At 33.4% G+C, this 16,218-nt stretch overlaps 1 protein-coding gene and 1 non-coding gene across 2 annotated transcripts in view; one reads left to right on the top strand and one right to left on the bottom strand.

The window, feature by feature from the left end:
• The window catches only part of LOC127548678 (cadherin-13-like), a 314,443-nt gene extending 298,965 nt beyond the window's left edge, over positions 1-15,478 (bottom strand). Inside the window, exon 1 of the mRNA XM_051976186.1 lies at positions 15,223-15,478. Coding sequence (XP_051832146.1) covers positions 15,223-15,456 — 234 coding nt within the window. The 5' untranslated portion in view covers positions 15,457-15,478. The remainder of the gene's footprint in view (positions 1-15,222) is intronic.
• On the top strand, positions 1,768-1,875 carry LOC127552627 (U6 spliceosomal RNA). Its single transcript, XR_007951485.1, has one exon. It is a non-coding gene; the product is annotated as a U6 spliceosomal RNA (small nuclear RNA).
• Positions 15,479-16,218: the final 740 nt, after the last annotated feature.

The raw sequence follows: 16,218 nt of genomic DNA, 5'->3' as shown, positions 1-16,218 counted from the left end.
CCACAAACATAGTTAATGCTACAATAAAGTCTGTTAAGTCACTATGTAGCTGTAGGGAATCTTTTACATTGTATATGGTTTCTATTTGCGTTTAATGTTACTGCTGTATACTTACAAAAAACACAAGACAATTCCAAAATAGATAAATGACTCAGTGAAGATCAGCATACTATCTGTAGTAGATAGAAGGATAGCTTTGACATTTGGAAAGCTTAGGTACTAATGGCACCTCTGACACAAACCATGTGTGGCCATAGATAAATCTCTTAAATTCTCATTAGCATATACAATGCTCAATAATTATATATTATACCTGAGTTTTTAATAAGCTCAATAGATATTCTTTTCACCAATTAAATTATGAGAGAGAGAGAGAGAGAGAGAGAGAGAGAGAGAGAGAGAGAGAGAGAGAGAGAGAGAGAGAGAGAGGGAGGGAGAGAGAGAGGCAGGCAGAAAGGAGAGAGATTCATTGGGACATCTTTATATTTGAGAGCCTTTTGACAACATAGTCAGGCAAAGTTGATCTTTTTGCTCTGAAGCTACATAAAATCCTTTTTCTAACTTTTTTGCATTGAGCATGTCCCCTAAAACATTTTAAGTTTCATTTCTGCCATATCCAAGGATGTTTGAATCTTATAAGAAGAAAATACACATAAATCTTGAATAAGATGTCCTTGCATATGATTTACAATGGAATATAAATGAATGGTCTATCAGTTCACCTGAAACTCTGAGCACCAGATAGTTTTAGAAGTTATCTCAAATATGAAAATGCTGGATATATTATATTCATAAATCTAGTATCTTAAATCAGATAGCACATTTCTTATAGACAGAAAAAGAATCTCCCAAGATTATTCCAAATATAAAATATATTGATACAAAATCAAATTTGCACAATTTTGAATAATGCTTGATACATGAATCACATTAATTATACTGCCAAGATGTTCATTTTAAGTTTGTCTTGTCAATTACATTTGATTTAATTTGATGAACAATTATTTCCCTGCTATGTACAATGAGACTTTCACTAATTGTTTGATGTCTCCATTTTCTTGGGAAATTTCTTCAGAATAATAGTCACTCATCAGCTACAATAAATTGGATAAAATTGGAATTGCATGGCTAACATGGTCAAGTCAATGGGCCAAGATAATCAACTGAATTGTTTTTCTAGCATTTTCTAAATGTTTTATTTGTCTTGGATTTCCATACTAATTCAGAATGGGAGTTCAAGGAAGAAGAGATTTTTTTTTTCCTTCAACAAGAGTGGATAATAGCAATTAGGAGAAACTTATGAAAAGCCACATATATTTGCCCAGAAAGTATAAAGCACGCTGCCCTTGAGTTCCTAGAATTGCCTTTCTATTCCTTTTTTTGAGCATTTGTTGTTCAATCATTTCATTCATATCTGACTTCTTGTAGTCCCATTTGAGGTTTTGTTTTTATTTTTTTTGGCAAAAATACTGGAGTGGCTTGCCGTTTTCTTCTTTAATTCATCTTACAGGGGAGGAAACTAAAGCAAACATGGTCAAATGACTTGTCCAAAGTCACACAGTGTAGGCCAGTGCAGAGTTCCTGAAGATGGACTTTATCTTCCCAAGTAATCAGATAATGGATAAAAATTCCTGCAAAACCATGGTGAAGATTAACATGAAAGTATTCAAGGGCTAAAAGGAGTGATCTTGAGTGGACATATTGTAAGCTTTGGGAATGACTTTGTGTATCATCCCAAGGTCAAGTGTAATTATTAAAATTTCTTAAATGTGCTTGTTCAACACATAGATACTAAAATTGGAGCAGTGCAGAAAAAAAATAGCACAGCTCTTGCACAAGTATGACATGCAAATTCACGAAGCAATATCAATACTAAACATATATGCAACAAGTGGTGTAGCATTCAAATTCCTAGAGGAAAAATTAAGTAAATTACAAGAAGAAGTAGACAGCAAAACTCTACCAGTGGGTGACTCAATTTCCTCTGTCAGAATTAGATAAATCTAACCACAAAATTGAATGGTGATGAAAAGGATACATTTTCCCTCCCCAAATCTCCAGTGATGCATGGAACCCAAAAAAAAAAAAAAAAAAAAAAAAAGAGCATGTGTTAGGGCATAAAAACCTTACAATCAACTCTAAAAAGTCAGGAATATTAAATGTCTCCTTTTCAAATCATGAGGCAATAAAAATTCCTTGGAGTAAAGGACACTGGAAAAATAGACTGAAAGCAAATGAAAACTAAATAATCTAATTCTAAAGAATTCAGTGGGTCAAAAATAAATCACAGAACAATCAATATTTTCATCAAAGAAAATGACAATAATGAAACAACATATAAAATGTATGGACTGTAACTAAAGAAGTTCTTAAGGGAAATTTTATTTCTTCAAATACTTACATAAATAAAATAGAAACAGAAAAGATCAATGAGTTGGGCATGTAACTAAAAAAAAAGCTAGAAAAAGTACAAATTAAAATCCCCAATTAAATACTAAATTAAAAACTGAAAATCTAAGAAGAGATTAATAAAATTTTTAAAAAGATAAGTATTGGAATAATAAAAATAAGAGTTGGTTTTACAAAAAAAGAAAGAAAAAAGGAAGAAATAAAGAAAAGAAAAATAACAAAAGACAATAAAAGGTAAACCTTTGGTCAATTTCTTTTTTTTTTAAAAAAATGAAGAAAACTAAATTAGCATTAAAAATGAAAAGGGTGAATTCACTATCAATGAAAAGAAAATTAAAGTGTAAAGCTGCTTTATCCAGTGGACTTAGGGAGTCCAATAGACTCCCTAAGAACAGTATCTCCAGGATCAGATGGATTTATGAGTGAATTCTACCATCCATTTAAAAGTAATTTCAGTATTATGTATTTGAAAATATTTGGAAAAACTATTTGGAAAGACAGGCAAAGTAGTTTTACCAAATTATTTTTATGACACAAATATGATGCTGATACCTAAACCAGAAAGGGCAAAAACAGAGAAAGGAAATTATAGACCAATTTTCCTAATGAATATTTATGCATCATTTTAAAATAAAATGTTAGCAAAGATATTATAACAATATATCATTAAGATAATACAAGGTAGGGTTCATACCCAAATTGCAGGGATGGTCTAATATTGGCTAAAAAAAAAGTTACCATAATAATTAATCATATCAATAATAAAATGAACAGAAATCATATGATTATCTCAATAGGTAGAGATCTAACCAATTGGAAAACATAAGTTTCTTTGGATTGGTTGGGCTAATGTTAAAAAAAAAATTAACAAATTTGGCCAAATTAATTTAGTTATCCATGGTCATACTAATCAGAATACATGTATACACACACACACACACACACACACACACACACACACAATAGTAGAAGAAAAAGTAATAACAAAATGCACCTGGAAAAATAAGAAGAAAAGAATATCAAGAGAATTAATTTTTTTTAAAGTAGATGGCTTATTAGATCTAAAATTATAGTATAAGTTGGCAATCATCAAAACTATTTGATACCAGTTAAAAAGTGGAGTAGTAAATCAATGGAATAGGCTTAGTACATAAGACATGGTAGTAAATGACTAGAATAATTTAATGCTTGATAAATTCAAAGATTCTAGCTTCTATGTTAAGAACACACTTTTTGATAAAAACTGCTAGGATAATTGGAAAATACTCTGGCAGAAACATAGACCAACAACTCACACCATATACCAAGTAAATTATGTCTATATAATTTAGACATAAAGAATGATACCAAAAGCAAATATGCAGAGCAAGGAATAGTTTACCTGCATATCTTTGAAGGAAGGCAGACATTAGGGCCAAACAGGAGACAGAGATCATTATGTAATGCAAAATGGATAATTTTGATTACATCAAATTAAAAGAGTTTTGTTAAACAAAGTGAGTGCAATCAAGATTAGAAGGAAAGCAGAAAGCTGGGAAACATTTTTTTTTTTCCTGACAGTATTTCTGATAAAGCACTTATTTCTAAAATACATAGAGAACTGAACTCAATTTATAAAAATACAATTCATTACTTAACTGATGAATGGTCAGTGGATATGAACAGGCAGTTTTCAGGTGAAGAAATTAAAAATATCTATGGGGGAATTCTGAAACTGTCCTTGACTTTTGAGTCCCACTTTCAGGGCAGTTAAGTGGTTTCATTAATATTGGCCCAGCATTATTTCCCCACTTAGCTCAAACTTAAATGGTGTCATTTAGCTAGAGATCTGGACTTTATATTTCTATTGAGTAGCTGGCTGCACCCTCTATTGAGCTGAAAATTAGTCCAGGACCACTCCTACTTAGTTTGAACTTAAGTGATTTAATTCAATTGAAACTTCAGTCTCAGATTTCCTATTAAAGAGCAATTTAGGGCTCATTTCTTTGCAGAAGGCCTGAAGCAGGAATCATGCCGTGCGAAAGGACCTCTCTCCCCTTGGCACAACTGCCTACCAGGACCCCTGCCAGCTTTGAGAGACATTTTCTTCTCAGTGATAAACCTTTTGTTATCTCTCTGCCAGGATTTTTCTGCTGGGGCCTTTACTCTTTGCCAGGACTTTTGTCACTGGGAAGTCAGTCTTCTTAGAAAAAGCTGATTTCTGTAGGGCCAACAATAAACTTCCTTTTTGCCAGTCTAATATTACGGGTTCATGAATTCTTTCATGTTGGACCTGCACTGATCAAAGAGGAGTTCCCACAACTCTGCACTGCCACTAACCACATTATTTGTTTCCCTGACTGGAAATCAAATCATTTAGTTCCCTAATTGCATCATAGTCATATGAAAAAGGGGTCTAAATCACTACTGATTTGAAAAATGCAAATTAAAACAATTCTGAGGTGTGACCTCATATTTATCAGATTGGCTAATATGCGAGAAAAAATATGATAAATGTTGGGAAAGATTGGGAAAATTGGAAAATTAATGCATTCTTGATAGAGTTGTAAACTGATTCAACCATTCTAAGGAGCACTTTAGAGGGATGCCCAAAAGGCTATAAAATTTAGCATACCCTTTGTTCCTGCCAGACAACTTGGTCTGTATTCTAAAGAGATCATTAAAAAAGAAAAGGACTCATGTGTACAGGAATATTTATAGCAGCTCTTTTTGTGGTGACAAAGAATTGGAAATTGAGGTAATACTCATCAATTAGGGAATGGCTGAAAAAGTTGTGGTACATCAAAATAATGGAATAGTATTATTTTATAAGATATGATAAAGTGACGGCTTAAAAAACCAAATCTGGAAGAACTTACATGAGCTGATGCTGAGTGAAGTAAACAGAAGCAAGAGAACATTGTAGACATAGCAGCAATATCGTATTATGATCAGTTATTTTAGATTTAGCTCTTTTCAACAATACAATGATCCAAGATAATTCTAAAAGACTTATGGAAAATGCTATCCACATGTAGAGAAAGAACTATGGAGTTTGAATGCAGATGAAAGAATACTATTTTTGCTTTTTTGTTTTGTTTTGTTTTGCTTTCTTTCTCATTTTTTCCTTTTGTTCTGACTCTACTTTCACAACATAACTAATGTAGAAATATGTTTAACATGATTGTTAATCTATATCAGGTGACTTGATGTCTTGAGGAGAAGGAGGAAGGAAAGATAGGAGGGAGAAAAATTTGGAATTCAAAACCTTACAAAAATGAATGTTGAAAACTATCTTTACATGTAATTGGAAAGAAATAAAATATTATTAAATATCTAAAAAAAACTTTCCTAAATTAAATTAGAGATTCAAATTTCCTATATTTTATAGTTGGTTACTAGACTATTAAAATCATAAAATTTCCTCAATTTTTTTTTTACCTTTGAGAAGGAAAATGCTTGCCAAAAGTATAAAGCATATGCAGAAGAAGGGTTAAAGTCAATCTATGTGAAGGGTAAAAACCTTGGCCTTGTAATTTTCCATTTTGATAAAGATTCACCATAGGACTATTTTATTATACTGGCCTAATTGCTGTAGTTCATACAAAGCATTCCATAGACCTTATATTTGAACAATTGACCTCTATGTCTAGCATACACATTTTTAAAAATTATCCTTGTCTCTTTGAATCGCTTTACTATTGTTCAATCATTTTCCATGACCTATTTAAATACCTAGATCAGCTCAACTTCATATCTTTCTTGAACTTTGTTACACATTGCATGATGAATCTTGTTGGGAGACAAAAATTCAACAAAATTGAACAAAAGGGAAAAACCAAAAACAGAAAAAAAAAAAAAAAAGTGAACATACGTTATGCTGATTTACATTCAATCTCCATAGTTCTTTTTCTGGAGGAAGATGGCATTTTCTATCCAAAAATTGCTTTGAATCACTGAGAACCAAGTCTTTGTCAAAATCAACCTTATTCAGATAGAGGAATAATTATCTATTGGTCATATTAAGTGGTCTGCAAATCCCATGAAACTCTTGTGAGAAATTCATTATGTAACCTTTATTTCTTTAATATCTAGTTCTTAAATTTCAGTTTTACTTTATCAACAGTCATGTTGAATATGTGGTCACTAATCAATGGATAATTCTGTCCTCTCCATTCAGAGATATTCCTTTCATTGAGATTGTCCCGATGCTGCAAAGATCAGCACTGAACTCTGAAAACCCTAATAGAAAAGTCGGTCTGCTTATTCACTTGCATTGATTTTCCAATTTCCATTAATTTGTGTTTATCTTTGGGCTGTGTAGTATTATGAGTAGAAATGCTAATTTGGCTTCCATAATTATACACTTGTTATAGCTAGAAGAGACCAAAATGAAAAGATTATGAACTTGAAACCTTTAGTACCCAAAATAAGCCCAAGGCATCCAATTATCTAGTATATTAGCACTTAGCTTGGTAAATAGTGACTGTCCAAATATTTTATGTTAGTAAAATAGGACCAGATATATAATTCATCAGGTTTTTCACTTTCCCCTCCCAAACTGAATATAGTACCACCTAAGACCACCAAGACAAATTAGTTATAAGTACATGCTATTACTTATGATTGATGTGATTGAATGATATATTAATGTAATATAATTAATAGTATAAGAAATATATTATTGCTTATGATGTTATTATTAATAATGAAGGCGATTGTGATGATGATGTTGAAATGATGACTAAAAACCTCAAAAAAACATTGTCAGGCTGCAATGAATAGAGGAAAGACAGTAATTATGAATCTTGCTTTTTGACTCCTGTTGGTTATGGGGCACTAGGCATATCATTGCAATTCGTTGGGCCTCTTCATTTCTCAGGAATTATAATTCCTGTATCACATGGCCTATGGGACTGATGTGAAAAGCAAAGAGATAGGGTAATAATATTTGATAGAGAGCTGAATTTGAAGTTAGGAAGTCCTTGGTTTACAGCCTGCCCCAGATGTCAATTAGTTGTATAATCCTGAGAAAGTCACTTCAACTCTCTGCCTCATCACAATAGTTATTTTGAGGATCCAATGAGAATCAGAGATAATATATGTAAAATGCTTTACAAAGCTTAAAGCTTTTATAAATGGGAGCTATTATTAAATAAGATGGTGAGTATAAAATGCTTTATAAAGCTTAAATCACTATAAAAATGTTCCCTATTCTTATTACCTCACAATTTAAAAAAAGATCATTTAGTGTCCTGTAGGTATCTCAACAATGAAAATATGGCAAATCAAAGGGATGTCAGAGGGAATAGAGTAGTGGGAGAATATGAAATAGCCAAGTCAAGAGCAAAGCATTGAGGAAGGAGAATAGGTAAAATTTGGGATATTTTAGGATACAGTTTTCCCAAGGAGAGAAATAGAAAACCTATACCTATGGGGCTTGTGTAAGTTAGGTATGAGGGAAGAAAGAGCAAATATATTTGGCTATCACAGAAATCACATTACAGGGATGCTTCCTTTGCAAAAAGGTAGATATTGACATTCATGTTCCAAGGGCTTCAAGCATCATTCCCATTAAAGAGAAACAGAGGGCTTGAGAGAATAGTATATTTCAGAAAAGAAAATAGAAAACCCTATTTCTAATGTACCCAGTAGAAATTTCCAAGTATCTCAAGCTTTTACCAGAGATAATGGAACAGAGTATGAGGAATAATTTATAACACCCTCAGATGTTATTTCTGTTTACTTTTAGGAAAAACCAGCTTTCTATCTCAGGGGCTCTGATAAAGGTAATTAACAAGGTTGCAAACACTACCCCTTTCAATATAAATAATAGTAAGTACCATCACCGTTACTATTTAATATTGTATTAGAAATGCTAGCTTTGGCAATAAGAGTTGAGAAAGAGATTAAAGGAATAAGAATAGGCACTCTTTGCTGATGATATGATGGTATACTTAGAGAGCCCCAGAGATTCTACTAAAAAGTTATTAGAAACAATCCACACATTTAGCAAAGTTGCAGGATACAAAATAAACCCACATAAGTCATCAGCATTCTTATATATCACTAACAAAACCCAACAGTTAGAGTTACAAAGAGAAATTCCATTTAAAGTAACTACTGATTGCATAAAATATTTAGGAATCTATCTTCCAAGAGGATAGATCAGAAACTTTATGAGCAAAACTACAAAACACTTTCCACACAAATTAAGTCTGATCTAACCAACTGGAAAAATATTAAATGCTTTTGGATTGGACGAGCAAATATAATAAAGATGACAATACTACCTAAAGTAATCTATTTATTTAGCGCTATACCAATCAGACTTCCAAAAAACTATTTTGATGACCTAGAAAAAATAACAACAAAATTTATATGGAAAAACAAAAGGTCAAGAATTTCAAAGGAATTAATGAAAAAAAAAATCAAATGAAGGTGGCCTAGCTGTATCAGATCTAAAATTATATTATAAAGCAGCAATTACTAAAACCATCTGGTATTGGTTAAGAAATAGACTAGTTGATCAGTGGAATAAGTTAGATTCAAAGGATAAAACAGCCAATAACTTTAATAATCTAGTGTTTGAGAAACCCAAAGACCTCAGTTTTGGGGATAAGAACACATTATTTGACAAAAATTGCTGGGAATATTGGAAATTAGTATGGCAGAAACTAGGCATTGACCCACACTTAACACCATACACCAAGATAAGGTCAAAATGGGTTCATAACCTAGACATAAAGAATGAGATGATAAATAAATTGGAAGAGCATAGGATAGTTTACCTCTCAGACCTATGGAAGAGAGAGGAATTTATGACCAAAGAAGAACTAGAGATCACTATTGACTACAAAATAGAAAATTTTGATTATATCAAATTGAAAAGTTTTTGTACAAACAAAACAAATGCAGACAAGATTAGAAGGGAAACAATAAACTGGGAAAACATTTTTACAGTCAAAGTTCTGATAAAGGCCTCATTTCCAAAATATATAGAGAATTGACTCCAATTTATAAGAAATCAAGCCATTCTCCAATTGATAAATGGTCAAAGGATATGAACAGACAATTCTCAGATGAAAAAATTAAAACTATTTCTAGCCATATGAAAATATGCTCCAAATCATTATTAATCAGAGCAATGGAAATTAAGACACTTCTGAAATACCACTACACACCTGTCAGATTGGCTAGAATGACAGGAAAAGATAATGTGGAATGTTGGAGGGGATGTGGGAAAACAGGGACACTGATACATTGTTGGTGGAATTGTGAACACATCCAGCCATTCTGGAGAGTGATTTGGAACTATGCTCAAAAAGTTATCAAACTGTGCATACCCTTTGATCCAGCAGTGCTACTACTGGGCTTATACCCCAAAGAGATACTAAAGAAGGGAAAGGGACCTGTATGTGCCAAAATGTTTGTGACAGCCCTGTTGGTAGTGGCCAGAAACTGGAAACTGAATGAATGCCCATCAATTGGAGAATGGTTGGGTAAATTGTGGTATATGAATGTTATGGAATATTATTGTTCTGTAAAAAATGACCAGCAGGATGAATACAGAGAGGCTTGGAGAGACTTACATGAACTGATGCTGAGTGAAATGAGCAGAACCAGGAGATCATTATATACCTCAACAATGATACTGTTTGAGGATGTATTCTGATGGAAGTGGATCTCTTCGATAAAGAGAGCTAACTCAGTTTCAATTCATCAAGGATGGACAGAAGCTGCTACACCCAAAGAAAGAACAATGGGAAATGAATATAAAATGCTTGCATTTTTGTTTTTCTTCCCAGGTTATTTATACCTTCTGAATCCAATTCTCCCTGTGCAACAAGAGAACTGTTCAGTTCTGCACACATATATTGTATCTAGGATATACTGTAACTTACTTAATATGTAAAGGACTGCTTGACATCTGGGGGAGGGGGTGGAGGGAGGGAGGGGAAAAATCGGAACAGAAGTGAGTGTAAGGGTCACTGCTGTAAAAAATTACCCTGGCATGGGTTCTGTCAATAAAAAGTTATTTAAAAATAAATAAATAAATAAATTTAAAAAAAAAAGAAAAAAAGCAATAGTAAGTACCATAGGTGCAATTTTGCCCTCTCACTTATAGCCTCAGAAGGGAGAAGAAAGGAGATAATAAAAGGGGGACCAACTTGATACTTAATTAATTCAACCAGATTTAAAAAAAAAATACTAACCAGCAATATGCTTTCCTCAATATGCAAACCAACAGAGCTTCTGGCCATGGATCTTAATTTTACAGGTGGATAAAATGAGCCAAACAATGGTTAAATAAGTTCTTAGAATCACAGTTTTGGAATAAAATCCGAGTCTTTGGTTTTAGTTATTGGTTTATGTGTGTGTGCATACACACATATAACTGAATATCTTAACATACATGAAAATATGTGCATAAATTTTCATGTTATCATCTACATATTAAGGAACTTAGAAATGTGGCTATATGAATGCCAGAGGCAATAATGTTGCCTACTTGATTTCTCCATTCCCTTCCACTTCTCTCTCTATGTCTCTTTCTGTCTCTGTCTCTTACCTCTCTGTCTCTGTCTATCTGGGTGTCTGTCTCTTTACCCCGCTCCCCTCTGTTTGTCTCTCTCTTTCTGCCTCTGTCTCTCCTTCATATAAATGCATAGAGTGCTGGTACATAGAGTCAAGAAGACCTAAATTAAAAATTTCTCCTTTGATATTTAGCTCCTTGTGTCCTTTGGTATGTCACTGTGATTCTCCTTCTTTCCATTTCTTCATCCACAAAACAGAAATAATAATAGCACTCTCCCTTCCTCCCCCACAGTTGTTCTGAGGATCAAATGAGATTATAGTTGTAAGGCATTTAGTGCAGTACCTGGTACATAGAAAGCACTCCATAAATGCTAAGTATTATATATATTATGTGTTTATATATGTTTCCTCTCATTAGACATGAGGGCAGAGAGTGCCTTTTTTTCTTCTTAAGTGTGTCCCTAGCCCTTAACACATTGCCTGGCACATCCTGGACACTTAATATTTATTAGAGAGGACTCGATATATAAATGTATATATACATATATGTATATAACTCTTCTCTATATATGTGCATTATGTGCATGAGTTAATATCCATCTTACCATTTACACATGAAGAATGTGGCTAAAAAAATCCTAGAAATGTTGACCTTGCCCACTTGCCTTACTTTGTATCTATACTTTTAGCTCTGCCCACTCATGTACTTCGAAAAACAGTACTATCAGAACTAGTTTTATTTAAAAAAAAAAAAAAAAAAAAAGGAAACTAGGACAGGTGCACAGCCTGAATTCAAGATGACAAGAGTTCAAATCAAGCCTCAGACACTTACTGGTTGAATGAGCCTGGACAAGTCACTTAAAGCTGATTACCTCAAAACAAACAAGCAAACAAATCAAACCAAAACAAAACAAAATAAGCAAACAAAAAATAAAGAAAGAAACAAAAAAACCTAGGGAATTCTAAGGTCCCAGGATGCTGGTAATTAATAGATAAATAGCTGCACCTGTTCTTATAGTTTTGTCTTCCAAAATGAAAATTGTGGGATACATGAATTATTCACCAAAAACTAGCAGCAAGATCTCTGATTAAGAACTAACTGTTTCAGTTCCCAGACTAGGAAGAATACTAAGGGAGAAAAAAAAAATCAAAACACATTAAGTAATTGGGATAAGTGTGTTCTTTGTTTTGAAAAATTTGGTACCTAGGGCTAAAAGACTTCTGTTTAAGCATATGGGTGATTTAAATATAAGGCAAAATAAGAGACTTTCTACTTGTCAAAGAGCAAAAGATTTTCTATTTTTTCTAAAAGAGCTGCTGGTAAAACTATGAATTGGTTCTAGTATTTTGGAAAAAAATTCTATTTACATAAATAGGATCTAAAATGTTCTTACTCTTTGACCCTGAGATTCTATTGCTGGCATGTACTCCAATGAGACCAAGGATAAAAAGAACAATCTCAGATGCACTAAACCATTTATAGCTGTACTTTTTTTTTTGTTGTTATAGCAAAAAACTGAGAGAGGACAAAAGAGTGGAAGTCTATTTAAAAATGGCTAAATAAAGAGTGGCACATAATTTTAATGGAATGTTAGTGCTCTATAGGAAATTATAAATGTATAGAACAGAACTGTCAAATATGAACAGCAGTAACCCCACAAATGACAGAACCAAATTATAATTGGGAATATTTAATAAAATAAATAAAAATACAATAGAAAATAAATAAACTTAATATGTATTTTAATGTCAATATGTCGTTCACAGGTATATTTTTGTATAGTTTAGTAAATTATTTTTTTTATTTTGACTCCAATGACATAGACTAAAGAGTGGGATTGGAAGACCTGTATAAATTAAATCAAAATTAGAAAAAATAGAACCAGGGAAAATATACATAATTATCACAATCATATAAATGAAAAGAATAGGAACAAGAAAAACAAAACTCATCGCCACGAAGTTATAGTGAGCAATGTTTCCATCATAGAGGGGATTAAAAATTTCAGCCCAAACCATCCTTATCAGAGGTGGGAAACTATGGGTATGGAATTTTGTGTATAATGTCAGATTTGGTTCATGTGTTAGTTTGAATTTTTTTTTTTAAACCTGGACTGTCTTTTTTCTTTAAAAAAAAAAAATCATTGTTATAAAGGATAGTTCCATGGGAGAGAGAGGAGAGGAATATTTTGAGAAATGATGGTGCTATAAAAACAAAAATCAATAAAAATTTAATTAAGAATAAAATAAAAGAGCTTACACAAGTATATGAGTTAAGACTTTAAACTAAAATAGCATGGCAGCACTTTAACAATGCATTTTAGCAAAGCCAGAAGGTAGAGTCAGCATAGACTTCAGCCAACCATGGTCTGCAGAGACTCTATTTCCAACAGAACCATTTCTGTCAGCAAGTCAGAAATGCAGTGTCTGAGGGAGACAACAAAGCCCATAGGAAGAAAACTAGTCCAGCTGAGACTAGAAGACTAGTAACATTGTGAATAGTATAAAATATATATAGCATAGAAGCTATCAACAGTCTTACCTATATGACTGTGTGGTTACTTAACCTTTCTATGCTTCAGGTTCTCATTTGTAAAATGAGGAATTTGTCCTAAATGGCCTCAATTTCCCTTACGTCTGGCTGAACATAGTAAGGCTAAAAGGATGAGAGAGGTAAAGTCAATGATACCTTAAATTTTTAAAGCTTGAATACATAAGACATAAGACAGTAATAATGGAAACAGAGTATTCTTGAAGCACAGCTGATTATAATAAAAAAGTGATGGGTCTTATGCTGACCTTGAAGTTTCAGCAGGGAATATTCAGGGCGATATTCCACTATAAGCTAAGGATTCAGTATTAGAGTTCAGGACATGAGATAGAGATCTTAAAATACATTACCCAGCCTATATATATGTCTCCCCCTTTTTTGAAGGCTCAGAATGCTTAGCTCCTTTACTGTGCTTAGAGATAGCTAAGTAGATCAATAGAGTGGTGGTACTGAAATCAGGAAACCTGAGTTAAAATTTGGCCTCAGACTTACTAGTTTGTGTGACTGTGAACAAGTCATTTAACTTTTAATCAGCCTCAATTTCCCCATCTGAAAAAAAAGTAACAATAGTACTTACCTCCCAGGATTTTGTTGTGAATATAAAAATGAAATGATGTTTATAAAGTGCTTGACAAACTTAAGAAAATAAAGACTAGCTATTATAAATGTTAGCTATTCTTTTAACTTCTACTCTTACATATGATAACTTTGAATTATCGTTTCACTGTTCCATATGTGTATATTATTGTTCCACATTGGTCATCTAAATTCCATGAATAATAGAGATATATTTTAAATTCACTTTCCAATTTCCTTAGTGTCATGTGCCATACTTTATACATATTGAATATTCAATAAATATATGTTGAATGAATGAATAGAAATTGTCTTTAAAAAACAATTTGGTATTCCTTGTTACTTACAAATTATTCATGCTGTGCATTATTACACAGAATTCACAGCTTACCCAGTCCCAAAACCATGAGTCTTCAGGCCCAAATGATTAATAATGATCATAGAAATAATAATAATAAGTAATATTTATATAGCTCCAAATATGTGCACAGAAGTGAAATAAATTTTTTTATAAATATTATCTCATTTGATTCTCACAACAAATCTGAGAAGTAAGTACTCTCATTATTCCCATTTTGTCAGCTGAAGATACAGAAGTTGAGTTGTGCAAGGTGATAAAGCCAGTATTTGCCTGAAATAGGATTTGAATTCAGGATTTCTTGACTCCACGCCCACCACTCTATCCATTGCATATTTAGTTACCTATTTCTTACTGGATATGTGAGGGCTTCTACTTTTGCACAGACCCTCTTCAGATAATATAGGACCTATTCAGTTCCATAATTATCAATCCTCTCCACTGACCATAGTTTCTATGTCAGATTGTTTTAGCTGATTATATTCATATCAGGTTCTATAACTCTGGTCACTGAGCTTTTCTTGATCACACTGTGACTCAGCCCCAGCAGCCTATGGCAGAACCTCCAAAGTACAATCTATTTTGCCCTCCTCACTGAGGGCAGGACAATTTGGCTTTAGGGAGTATCATGAGCCTGTCCAAATCTAGCCCCTTCTAACCCAAGGAGGGAAAAAAGAATGCAGGCTATTTAGAAACTTTAGGTTCTGGCATTTATAATGCAGAATATTGTTGAATGGCTTTGAGAATATTCAGTGTTTTGAGAATCTGAGTCTGTTTTTGTTCAGCAGCAAGTCGATGGCTTTGAACTTACCTCTCTGTCCAACAGCGCAGGTGACACTACGGTGACGATGTCTCCTTTTTCAGGATCAATATAGAACATGTTGGGAGATGGCTTGTCAGGAGTCTGCTGCAGGATGTTGTATCGCAGGAGGGCATTGTCTGTGGAAGGGTCATCAGCATCAAAGGCTGTCATACGCATCACGGTGGTTCCTGCAGGGAATAGGATAGGAAGGCAGGAGGTGTTATTATGACTCACAACCAGCATCAAGCAGGCTCTGCTTGCCGCAAATGACACTGTGAAGACTATTTAAAAGTCAGAATGAAAAAGAAAATAGCACTCACTGGATCTTTTACTTATTTTCTCACCAAATTCCATTAACGTATTCAATAAAACAAAGAAAAGACATATAAGGCATTGTTGCAGTTTTTTTGGTTAGCTGTCTTTTTTAATACTCTTTTGGCCCCTTTTGATATTTTCTTGGCAAAGACACTCAAATGCTTTGCCATTTCCTTCTCCAACTCATTTTATAGATGAGGAACCCAAGGCAAGCATGGCTAAGTCACTTGCCTAGGATGACACAACTAGTGTCTGAGGACACATTTAAACCAAGTGCTCCAGGCTCTGGGCTCTATGTACTGTCACTTAGTTGCCAGATATTAAAGCTGAAGTGAGCTTTCCAGTTGGTTCTGGTCATGTTAGGAGTTTCTGTTAGACATCTATCAGCAGTAGACAGATAACTCCTATGAAGCATGGTGGAAGGCTCAGACTAAGATGTCCACATCATACCTGGCAATCTGGCCAATTTGAGGTCCAGTAAGAGGAGCTATGGGCAACTGAAGCAACCATATTCTCTATTTGTGACATTCTGCTACAGTCATTTAATTATAAAATAGACCTGTGCTTAGGGTTTATGCTGAATGTATCCATGCAACTCAGAGCCTGGATAGGATAACCTATCTCAGAATCATGAAACTAAGAAGGCAAATCTAGCAATCTGGCTTTCTCAGTTATCTCCTTTGAAACGTA

This window comes from Antechinus flavipes, chromosome 2, assembly GCF_016432865.1.
Source record: "Antechinus flavipes isolate AdamAnt ecotype Samford, QLD, Australia chromosome 2, AdamAnt_v2, whole genome shotgun sequence".
NCBI lineage: Eukaryota > Metazoa > Chordata > Mammalia > Dasyuromorphia > Dasyuridae > Antechinus > Antechinus flavipes.
This window is presented reverse-complemented; position numbering and strand designations above follow the sequence as displayed.